General features: G+C 43.2%; 1 protein-coding gene across 1 annotated transcript; it reads right to left on the bottom strand.

The window, feature by feature from the left end:
• Nucleotides 1-157: 157 nt before the first annotated feature.
• On the bottom strand, nucleotides 158-11,039 carry LOC102304705 (neural cell adhesion molecule L1; the record flags this gene model as incomplete). The annotated part of the gene is given in 15 exon segments (XM_042226424.1): nucleotides 158-1,066; nucleotides 1,362-1,402; nucleotides 1,759-1,866; nucleotides 1,967-2,094; nucleotides 2,778-2,937; nucleotides 3,573-3,724; nucleotides 4,454-4,556; nucleotides 4,641-4,784; nucleotides 5,324-5,455; nucleotides 5,740-5,924; nucleotides 7,870-7,981; nucleotides 8,637-8,819; nucleotides 9,089-9,211; nucleotides 10,406-10,572; nucleotides 10,937-11,039. Coding segments are annotated over 15 exon segments (1,961 nt in total), but the record flags the coding sequence as incomplete, so codon positions are not given.
• Between the last annotated feature and the right edge of the window lie 940 nt (nucleotides 11,040-11,979).

The following is an 11,979-nucleotide window of genomic DNA, read 5'->3' as shown; positions in this document are numbered from 1 at the left end:
AGCAGGTGTCACTGTGGAGATGTTTTCAGATCGTCTCGAAGCCTGAATATAATTCCAGCACACATGCGTGGCGTGTTTCATGTTTCATGAAGCCTCGCTTTGCACATCACGGCCATTAACCAGCACACAGTGAGGTTTGGAGAAGAAGAGACGTGGCTTCAGTTACAAGTTCTGCCTATTTATTAGAAGAAATCAATTAATTACAAAAGAAAATAAGATATGTTCAATAACACTTGATGGCATCCATAAAGAAAACCGAGCTAAGCCTGAAGTTGTTTAATTGCATATCATAAGTATTACTGTGTCAACGACAGGGCAAAGTAAACAGTAGCAAAAATCTTATTGAAAATCATATCAGACTGTGAACTTCTGGGACTAAATGCACTTTTCACACACAGAAACGTGCACTAGCAATAAACCTGAGATAAAACCTGCAAGTTAGGACAGTAACTTGGACATAACCTGCAGAGTAGATCAAAACCACAGCTAAGCAGAGCATAAGAGACAGCCGATGATTACATGGGAGCACAGTGGAGTGAGCACTGAAGTAAATGGATGTGACAAGCATGCAAAAATGAGCTGACCTGGCATGTTCTCATTAGTCTTGTTGCAAATTAAAATGATAAAAAAAAATGCAGTTCACTAATGTTCACTTGAGGCTCCAGTGAGTCAACCATAGACTTGATGTCCAACTTTACACCGGAAATAAACACGTTTTACAAGGGTGACAGACAGAGACCAAGACGTTTTTGTCTTTCTATCTGCAATTTCCTCCTTTATAACAAACATTCAGGGAGTTGTTTGTTTTTAAAACTTAACCTATTAAGTTGTATTAAGGCTTAAAATATGCACATTTATGGGTGTAGTTGCTGTGAATTTCCAGGGTCTGTAAAAAGACTGAAGTCTTCAAGTACAAAAACAAACCGAGGTGTGAATCCAGAGAGTCTCATGTGTGGTGTGTGAGTGTAGAGTAGGTCTGGTCCTGGTCCCTGCCGGCTGGATCGAGGCTCTGGTAGGTCGAGTCTTCACGTGTAGAACCTGGAGTACAGTTCTCGTAGTGGACGTCCTGAAACAGAGACAAACTGTCTTCTTCACATAAAAAGAAGAGACTCTGACTTGGTTAAATCATTTGTGCTGGTAAATATTTCCACGTTGAACCTCTCAGACAACAGTGTCTCTGTTTGTTGTTGGAGTCTCCGTCTGGGCGGCCATTTTTGTCACCTACCTGTTTGAATTCTCCTTCTTGGACTGTAATTTCTGGAACAGTCTACAAACTGAACCATCACACTGTGACTGCTTTATTTCTTTGTTACAGTAGCAGTCTGTCAACAGTGAGAGGAACCAAAGAGAAAGAAAGTCACCTCCATGTTTGTGCCCTCTGAGTTTCCTCTGGTCCTCAAACCTGTGGAACAAACAAAGGATGTTCCTCTGTTAGAGGGAGCAATCATTCAAAGTGCACGTGAGGCTGGAGGACAACAGTAAAGCAGGGGTAACAGTTATGCTGTGAAACCTTTAAATGTCATCCAGTTGAATAAATAGCGACTGTTGACTCGTTGTGTAAAAAGCATTGAAAACTGTGTCCAGTGTTTCTTTTTTGTATACTGTGGGATGTGGATGCTACCTCCTGCTGAAATCTGCTGAATTAATAAACTGTATTTCATTGCAGCTCTTTTTTAAATTGAACATATGTAACTAATGTGAACATTTGAAAATAATTTTTGTGTCTGTGACACATTGTGAATATGCTGGAAACATAACCTCTGTATTTGCTGTGCTTGCACCATGTGAGGATGAAGACTATCAGAACCAACAGCCCGATGGTGCAGGTGGTTATCAGCCAGTGTTTTGTGGAGAATCTGTCAGGGTCTAAAGTGAGACAATAGAAGGTGAGTCATTAAAAACAATATTAGACTCTGGCTGGTGCTGAGGGTCCACCCCTTTACAAAATATGCAGAAACACACACACCGATGACGGTGATGGAGGCCTGGGCGGTAACCTTGTCCACATCCGTGATGACCTCACAGGAATATTCAGCGGTGTCGTGTAATTGGACGTCCGTTACTCTGAGCGTACCGTTGTCAAAGATCATGTACCTACACACAGACGGAGAAGCACACGTGTACAACCCAAATCCAGAAATGTTGATGTTGACTTTGATGGCAACAACACGGAGATGTTAGAACAGACGAAAGAGCGAAAGTGGGAGGAACATGTTGCATCTCATTGGGTTAACTGCCAGCAGGTCGGTAACATGGCTCGGTACAAATAAGAGCTTCTTTGAAAGGCAGAGTTTCTCAGGGATTGTGATTATAAAAACGAAGCATCGGCAGAGCCGTGCCGTTTCACAACAGTGACTGTTGGTGACACCTGAAAGTGCCCGGAAACAAAAAATCTGCAATTTCTCTAAGAGTGACTACTGAGGCTAAAAGTAATTGCACAAACTAACAGATTTTGAAGGATTTAGCTGAATACTTGGATGAAAATAATCTGACGTTTGAACCACACTAAATGCTGCTTCCTCTCTGGAGATGCTCTCCTTCACTTTCCTGCAGCTGCCTTCAGCTGCTGCTTGTTTGTGGCTCGCTCTGTCTTCAGTTTTTTTCTGTTGAACAGAAATCAGGTAACTGGCTCAGCCGCTTGAAACTTTGTGTCACTTTTGGATGTGAAGCTCTGTGCAGTCAGTTTTGACAGAATCTGAGCCGAGTATTTACACAGCAACGTGTTCAGAATGTTCTGAGAATGGACAGAAACATAGCGAGTGTGTGCTTTTGTTTACTTTTTATCGACACTAGACTCTGATAGTTTCCGGTCGCCTTGCCTCCAGACCACCTGGTAACTGCTCAGCCGAGGATCTACAGCGAAACAACAGTCCAGGAGGACGCTGGTACCTCGGAGGGCGCGAACGTCCTGGGGACCCGTCAGGATCACCGTTCGATCTGAAAGTAACAGAGAAGTTACGACAGAGTGTTTTTAGCATCTGCTAACAAAGTTTTTCTGTAAAGGCTGCAGTGCTGAGTTGTAATTCAAACTGAAGGTTTGTTTTTTGTGGACAACTTAAAAAACAAAAAACACAAGTACAGATTTTTTTATTAATCCAGGAGAAGGTTGAGGCCAAACAAGTCAGCGCTTGATAAGAATATTTATGGGGGCCAGTTTAGCTCACTGGTTGAGCAGGTGTCCATACGCCTTATTTCTGAAGGCTGTGAGTCTGATGTGTGGTGCTTTGGTGCTGCTCTTTACTGCTCAACTGTTAAATAAAGGCAAAAGCCCAAATATAAATCTTTAAAAATTAATAACAATAGCATAATTCCATCTTTTCCTCGGGACCACAGTCAGAGGAATGGACATGTTTATTTAAGCTAACGCTATAAACCCACACCATCTTCAGCTGTCACAGGTGGTGACACACACACACACACACACACACACACACACACCTTTTCTGTGTTTTTAATGTTTTTTTTAATGTCCAGAAACTTTTCGTGGTTTCTCACACATAAAATATAAAACACTCAGGCTGTTCAGCAGCAAAACATTACAATCTGGCACAGACAACATGTATGTGACTCACTGAAGACTTGCAGCTCAACAGTGATGGAGATGTTAACGTTTTCTATAGAGCAGGTGTACAGTCCGCTGTCATTGTGGCTGACACTGGACAGTTTGATTTTCCCGCTGGGCTCCAAAGACACACGAGGGTCTGACAGCAAGTCCTGACGCTTCCTGGAGGCAGCACAGTGGATGATCCCGCCATCAAACACTAACTACAGAACACAGACTCAGTTCATAATAGAATAATAGAGACATTGTTGCACCACATGAGGGCACCGCTGCATCTATAAAACTGTGTGTGAAGGTTCTCAGCCATCCAGCTCATCGGAGGAACTCAGAAAGAAAAGCGTCTGGACTTCTTTAAGTTTCTTAAAGATGTTTCATCTGAGAAATTTCAGCTCTAAGAGCAACTGGTGGACAGTCCCAGATTTAAAGCCCAATGAGATGATCCTCTACCTAATCACACGAGCCAAGTTGTGAAAATGCGTGTAGGTCACAATCAGCCAATGTTTCAGGTGAACCCACTGTGAGACTTAGCTCCACCCTATCATGTGACTCCCTGAGGTCAAACGGCCCAGGATGTGATGGCAGACTGCTGGTGTCTATTCAAAGATCTATAAAACTGATGATTTGAAACTGGGAAGTTTCCCAAACGAACAGAGAGATGATCCTGCTAACATCTGTTTTGTTAGTATTTAAACCCTCACTCTGTCAGTCCACGTATCACTAAGTCTAAAGTCTAAAAATGATGAAAATGGACGAATGAATCGAACCGCTCCTTTCCTGCACGATAAATTGCATTAGCATCATAACTGTAGCGTTGCCGCTTGCTGATTTGAACATACTCAATCATTAAAAATTCGTAACAGTAAAGTGGTTTCAAGCATATACCAGTATTACCATATGATGTGAAGTGGTGGGAAGCCAGAACATTCACAGGGAAGCGTGATGTCATCGCCATCAACAGCCTTACAGATGACCCCGTCAGGGAAACAAGAGAGGTCTGAGAGAGGGAGACCATCATTACTAATCACAGATTAGACAGAACAAAGAGCTTGAAGATGAAATGAGTCGACATGAAACACACCAATGACATAAAGGAAGGCATTGATGACGATGGAGCCGTGCACATTAGTGGCTTCACATTGATACACGGCTGTGTCTTCGATAGTCACGTCTCTCAGTATCACCAACCCGCCCGCTACACTGCGCCGAGGCTCTTCATCCACTTCTACGGGGAGGAAGTGAAGAATAGGTCAATAATGTGAGTTTCTCACACAAAAATATTTCACAGATAAACTGTGGTCTAGTTAGATAAGCAGCAGCTGGTCTGGGGTCCTCCCTCACTTCCTCCGCTGAGAGCTTATGAATTATTATTTTAGGACCTGAAACTTAGCAACACAGGCACCAGGTCGAAAGAGGACAGACATGTATTTTGGAAACTGTTTTTCTTTATAAGACAATACAATCAGATTCAAAGCGCAGCGAGAGGAGGTTTCACTGATCTGGGGATCTGTAGTAACTGAAACAGAGTAGTTTGTTCACATGTTTGGACCCAGGTCATAAACTGCAAACATTAAAGAAGGATTGACACCAAAATGTTTATAAACGCTTGTTTTATTTATTTAATATTGAACCTAAATCACAATTCATTTAGAGAAATGAAGCCCCACATTTCTCTCACACAAACCTTTTAAGCAATCACTTTGCTCATCAAGGACTTCGTTCTATGGCAACACTTCAAAATACCAAAAAAGTCACTTGTTGTACCTGTGAACAGCTGACCGTTGATCCTCCAGGTGATGCTGGGCCTCGGGATGCCGTCCGCCTGACAGTCCAGTCTCACAGTTTTACCCAGAGTGTACATCCCGTTCTGGGGCTCCTTCACCCAGTAAGGAGCCGCTGGAAAAAGAAGCAAACATTTAGTTTGATTACTTTAGGAAAGTAATACAATAGAAGAAACACATGCAGGAAATGCATCCTACAATTCTCAAAGTGCATTTTGAGAATTGTAGATCCATTGTTATGGATTATTGTTACGTAGATGACAATATCTCGGCTTCTTCCCAGTTTTGAAACTGTTTTGTTAAAACCTGCACCCCTTAACATGGAAATCACTTCTTCACGTTCAGCAGAGCATCATAACCAGACTTGTTTGTTGCTGTGCGCTCAGGTCAGCGGCCTACCTTCCACAGTGACTGTGAAAAAGTGTGTGGTGGAGCCGTGGGTGTTGGAGGCTTTGCATTCGTACTCGCCAACATCATCCAGGGTGATGCTGTCGAAGTAAAGCCAGCGGTCAAAGTTAATAACATGAGCAGCTGTGTTTGCCAGGACAGCATCCTTCTTCTTCCATTCCACCTGAGGAGTTGGCCTGTAGAGTCAGAAAAATATCAGAAGAACAGAGAAAGAAAAGTGTGACTGAGACAGAAGTGAAGACAGAGGTAAAGATTTGGACGAACACAGAGACAAACACAAGAGGAAATTAGAGCTGAATGAACAGAGACTGCCCTTAGATTGATGTAATACACTTGGCTCGTTGGTGTAGTGGTTAACACAAATGCCCAGCAGGTTTGCATCGCCCATTCACACATATGTGGTGACCACGTGTGAATATGGGAGCAGCAACGAAACAGGACAGATTAACAAGGATTAGTAGGAAGTTTGTCTGTGTGTGGGCGTAAAGTCTAAAGATAACGGAGAATCTTTTTATTTTTATTAATTTTTTAATTATTTTTGAATAAAACCAGAAATCAGATATTACAGAAACCGCAAAATCAAAAACCAAGACCGTTCACCCAGTTACAGACGATGGTTGTCGGGTTCCTACTGGGGCTGGGTATCGTCACTGATTTCTAGAATCGATTCGATTCGATTTGATTTGAATCGGGGAAATTTTGCCTCAGACAGTCAGGAATATTATAATTCTGATCACTTATCAGTACATATCTATATTTTTCTATCTATAAAAAGGAAGCTGACACTTGCCAGACTTAATCAAAGGTGTTAGCAGCACAGCAGACGCCTTTGTGTTAAAGTAACTGAGGATAAAACAGAAAAACATGAAGGAGATTTTCCTGGTCTGTGTTTTTATAGCAGATGACCTTAAAAATATTGTCAAAAACGAAGTGAAGCAGAGCAAAGTTACAGAGGTTTGATTAGAGACAAAGCTCAGCGTTTTGCAGTTTTGCAAACTTTAAAAAGTTTCAATTTGTTCAGTATCGAACAGCAGAAATGAGGCTTTCTGTCGGAAGTAAGTAAAAAACAAAAAAATCCAACAGCGGCCGACAGTGTAGATGGTGGGCAATAAGGGTGGGCTCTGATTATTGATTTAGAGAGAGAGAGAGAGAGAGAGCTCTACATGAGTGTGATCGTGGTGGAAGCAAAACAGCCAAAGTCAGAGGAAATTCATGACGATGTTCATGTGAAGCGTAGTTTGGATCGTCTTTGGCTGCTGGTTCGGTCAATATTGTTTGCAGCTTCAGAATCAGCGCAAAAAGGACGTAAACACAAAGCGACGCTTCAAAATCAGCGAGCTGTCGGCTTTCAGCCCCGACGGCGTGACCGCGTCCGTGCCGTCGGGTGAGAAAGGCGACAGCTCGCTGATTCTGATGCGTTGGGTCGGCGCTTTGTGTTTACGTCTTTGTGCAGAGACCGTGTTCCTGCTCTCATTTACTGCTTCAGCTGTTTGGTGGTTGTTGAAATTTTGTTTTAACCTGAAGCTTTAACCTGAGTTCTGGCGTTTCAGGCAAAATAAATTTATATTAAAAAATCGATTCAGGATTTTAATGAATCAATATCACGTTATCCAAGTCAGAATCGATTTTAATCGATAAATCGATAAGCAAAATCCAGCCCTAGTTCCTACCCTGGAGCCAGGCCCAGGATGGGGGCTCCAGTCATTAGCTCATGGGGCCTTGGTTGGCCTAGACTGAAAGGGCCCCATGAGTCTGCCCTCCTGTGGGTTAGCGGCTGCAGGAGGAGCTGCAGAAGTTTGATGCATCATAGATCGGGTGGTATGGGCGAGACTCAGGCAGCCTCATACTCTGCAGATAGAACTGGCTATAATGGCGTAGCTCATCATCATCACCTGAGCTAGTGGGTGAGGTTGGGAGATATTAACTAAATATTGTTGGCTCAACTCAACTTACAGCTTAGATTCAACAACCAGCCTCCTGGAAAAGGGCTGGACTCCACCTGGTGACCACCTGTGGTCCCATTTTTATCACCACAGATTAGTGACGTAAGTAAACCGTGTCAGGCTGACATGGATGACACATGTGCTGCATGTACACAAGCACACGAACACAGATACTTACAAGCCACTGGGCAAACATTCAAGTGTGACACTGTGACCCCTCAGGGCCATAACTCTGGAGAGATTGCCAGCAGGATGGAAGAGTTCGGGTTTCCTGCCAAGAAGAACATCTCCTAGGCAAAGTGAAATGAAAATGAGGTCAGTGTACATGATCTTGTAAAGTTTGCACACACAACATTTTGCAAACAACCTCGTTGTGTCTGGTAGGTTAAGTTATTAAATAAAACTTTGTATTGACAGTGTGTTCCTGGATGTATGGTTGGCACACACATCACCAGAGTGTGACTGAAGGTGTTTCAATTATTGGTTGAAGAAATCAATGGGCACTTTGTGAAATTTACCAGTTCAACTGATCATTACAGCAAGTATCTAAATAGCCATTTAATGCATTTACAACCTTCTGAAGTTCTGTGAAGAATTGGGGAGAAAGGTGATTTAAGTAACTTTAACCGGGCTGCTCTGAGTATTTTAGAAACAGCTGATCTTTAGGGTTTACTAAGAATGGAAGAAAAAGAGAAGTGAGCAGTTCTCTGGGTCAAAGTTCATTCTCTTCATCTGGATGCAGCATTTTCAGTGGGACAGACATTTCATCCTTCATCCTAGTGACCTCTGCATCTGACTGGCCTCCTCAGCTTTATAAACAGTACAGAGACCAAAACTAACACCATTGTCTAACACTGAGCCACAAGTTCAGTTTCATGATTGTTCATGAGAAAACTGCCATGATAATTAGGCAGTTGTGTAGAGTTTGGCTGTGAAGTGTTTTACGTGTGCGCTCGCTCGGCTTGACAGAGAGGGAGACAGCAGTGGCAGGTAGAATAGTCCTGGCCTCTCTGTACTGGGCGTGGCAGATGTAGTCCTCTCTGCTGTCACTCCTCATGAGGTTTGCGAAGTACAGCTTCCCGTCCAGGCCGATCGTCACTCTCTCACTCCGAGTAATGTGCATCAAATCTGAGCCGGGACGGGGACAGTTTAATGTAGGTGGGAAATAAAGCATGGAAACTGCAGTGGAAGGTGAAAATGTTTTTCATGTCAGTGCAAAATGAAATTGGTTAGTTTGCTCTTCAAATGCACAATAAGCACCTCGCTTTATTGCACCGCAGCCTCAATAAGCTGATAACTGAAAAGGCAGAGAAGGTCAGTCATAGAAAAATGGAGGAGAGTGGACATAAAGAGTCTGTGTGTCACAGAGGCAGGCAGCTGATGAACGGCACACTCACTTATGTTCATCCAGTGGATGTTGGGAGGAGGCGAGCTTTTTGGAGGGTTGCAGGACAGGACCATACTCTGTCCCACGAGTCCTTGCTCACGCTCGACTTGTTGTTTCATGAGAACTGGCTCAGCTGAAACACAAAGCAGCAGAATACCAGTTAATGGGGTTTGGGGGAAGGCTGCTAGTGAGTCATGAGCGAGTGAAGCTGTTATGTGCTGGACTGTCTCAGGGGCGTGCATCCAGATCAGACTGGATTTATACCCCAGAGAAATTCATTTTGAAATCTAAGGTGACTATTTAATAATATTTACTCCACTGCCAGACCTAATGAAGAGTTAGCAGTTTTGGCACCTGACACCGAGAAGGCAGATTGACTGGCCCTATTTGTTCAAAATATTGGAAAGATTTAAATACGTAAAGATCCAAACTATTGTTGTCACAACTACTAATAAAAATGACACTCTACGCGCATAATGTGCTATTATATATCACCCAGCCATGAAAGACTATTCCTGCCATATTAGACAAAAGTAAGTTATTTGGGTCTTTCTCTGGATAAATCTGAATAAAGGTGAACGAATGCCTCTGTGTGTGAGTAACCCATCGTGGCTACAAAACCTCCCATTCAGTATAGCTTATGCGAAGCTCATATCTGGGTATTCAGGTTACATAATGCTATTCCTCTTTATGAAAATCGAACTTCTCTCCTATTATCCGAGCTTCAGTGAAGTATCTGTGAGAAATGCTCCGTAGCTGAAGATACGTTAAGCCACAGTTTTGTTTTTTGTCCCAAAGTTAAAGAATATTGGGCCGACATCTTCGATTCAGTGCCTTTCTTCGTGTGCAGTGGAACTCTGATCCACTAACAATTATTCTGGGCATCTTTGATGATACTCTGGGAGCAGACAGTGCAAAGCGATGTTTTATATCTGATTGTATTATTATTGCAAAGAAACTTATTCTCACTCACTGGAAGGAGAGAGATGCAGCCCCTTAAAGTCAGAGCTTTAAGAGGGGTGAGATTTTAGCGAGTCCCATGGCACGCTGACCGCAGCCATGGGAAACAGAGTGCGCACCGTCGGCTGCATCCTCCACACCCACCGTACATCCTCCCTACTGAGTGACGTCACGGCGCTGTCTCCGGGAAATGGTTGCCGTGGCAACTTGAGATGAGCGAGCAGAACAGGTGGCCCCGCTCAACCTCACTGACTCACTGATGTGTGTGTGTGATTTTATATGATCGTGTGACATCTGTGCATCAGCAGGTGTGAACCTCAGAGCGCACTGACTGCCTTTGTGTGCTTACAGTAAGTTTGTGACTCACGCTCTACGTTGACTTTGACGGTTTGTGTCATGGCGGTGCCCAGACTGTTGGAGGCGTAGCAGCGGTATTCACCCTCTAACATATCCAGGGAAGAATTGTCGCCTCTCAGCGTTCCGGATCCTTCGGTCTCAGATCCGAACAACTCGCCATCTTTCAGCCAACGGAATCTATGAGCACAGAGGGGAGAACGGCTGTCAGCACATCAACAGTTTACAAAGTCACAGAAACAAACCTTAAATCACACAATGAAGAAAACAGCTTCTATTTATTTGTGAGCTATTTTGAAGGATCTACATTTTCATTATAAAGCAGCGAGTCTTTATCTTTGGATCAAAGCCGGAAACAGGTTCATGTAAAATTTTCAGCCTTTTGATTGACGGCCTGAAATACAGAAATATGAGGAAGTGTAACATTTACAGCTGCTATTATTACTTTTCACAGTCAGTCTCCCCGAGAGAAGCACACACACACACACACACACACACACACACACACACACACACACACACACACACACACAGGTGTACGTACGTGGGTGTCGGGTTCCCGGTGGCCTCACAGGCCAGATTGAAGTCTTCTAGAGAAAACACTGTGTGTGATTTTGGCATCTCTGTCAGCACTGGAGGCTGAAATACTGAAGACACACACACACACACACACACACACACACACACACACACACACACACACACACACACACACACACACACACACAAGGCTGATTATTATTATTATCATTATTTCTGCCAGTCTCGCAGTAAAACTGCAAACTGACATTTCCAGTAGAAGTTGAATATTAAATGTCACACTTCATTCTTTAAATCCATCAAAATATTACTTGGATATTATTTAATATGTCATTAATAAGTCTTTTATTTTTAATTTAACCAGTTTTTGGTCGTCCATAAATCTCATCTTATCATCTGTTTAGCTTGAAGGAAAGAGTCACTGCCACTTTTAACTTTTCAGAGCATCGTGAGGTGAGACGAGCTCGTGGGAACATTCCCAGATATGTAACTGAAGTCATTTATGAATGTTTGCTCTTCTGCACAGCTCCAGAGGTTTATGGGTATTGCAGTATTTTAGAGCCACCACTCTGTGCCATGAATTATTACTGTACATAGACTACATAGAGCTGCTGCTCAGGCAGAATAAGTAAGAAATTAAATGGAAATACAGAATGTGGAAGAACAGAACCAGCCCTCCCTTACTGCTACTTTATATAATATATAATTTATAAATATATTATTACATTTCACACATACGTGCATTTATCCAGTGTGAGACGCTTGCTGTGAAAGAGTGAGGACTCACAGTTTTCGGGGATGTGCTGTTCTCCCTGAGTGAATGGAAACATGAGGGAGAGGAAGGACAGAGGGAGGAGGATCAGAGGGAGGGCAGGGGTGCACTGCCCCCTACAGTCCATTAACTGATACTGTGACACACACATGTCCCAATGCCCCATCAAAAACAGAGGCCGCACACACACAAAAGGAGACACTCCAAGGAGCAAACAGCAGTAAGGTGTTGGTGGCGTCACGCTGCAGATCTCAGTGACACTTCCTTCTTGTTTG

This window comes from Haplochromis burtoni, unplaced genomic scaffold (assembly GCF_018398535.1).
Source record: "Haplochromis burtoni strain Fernald_Lab_line unplaced genomic scaffold, NCSU_Asbu1 Contig_211, whole genome shotgun sequence".
Taxonomy (NCBI): Eukaryota; Metazoa; Chordata; class Actinopteri; order Cichliformes; family Cichlidae; genus Haplochromis; species Haplochromis burtoni.
This window is presented reverse-complemented; position numbering and strand designations above follow the sequence as displayed.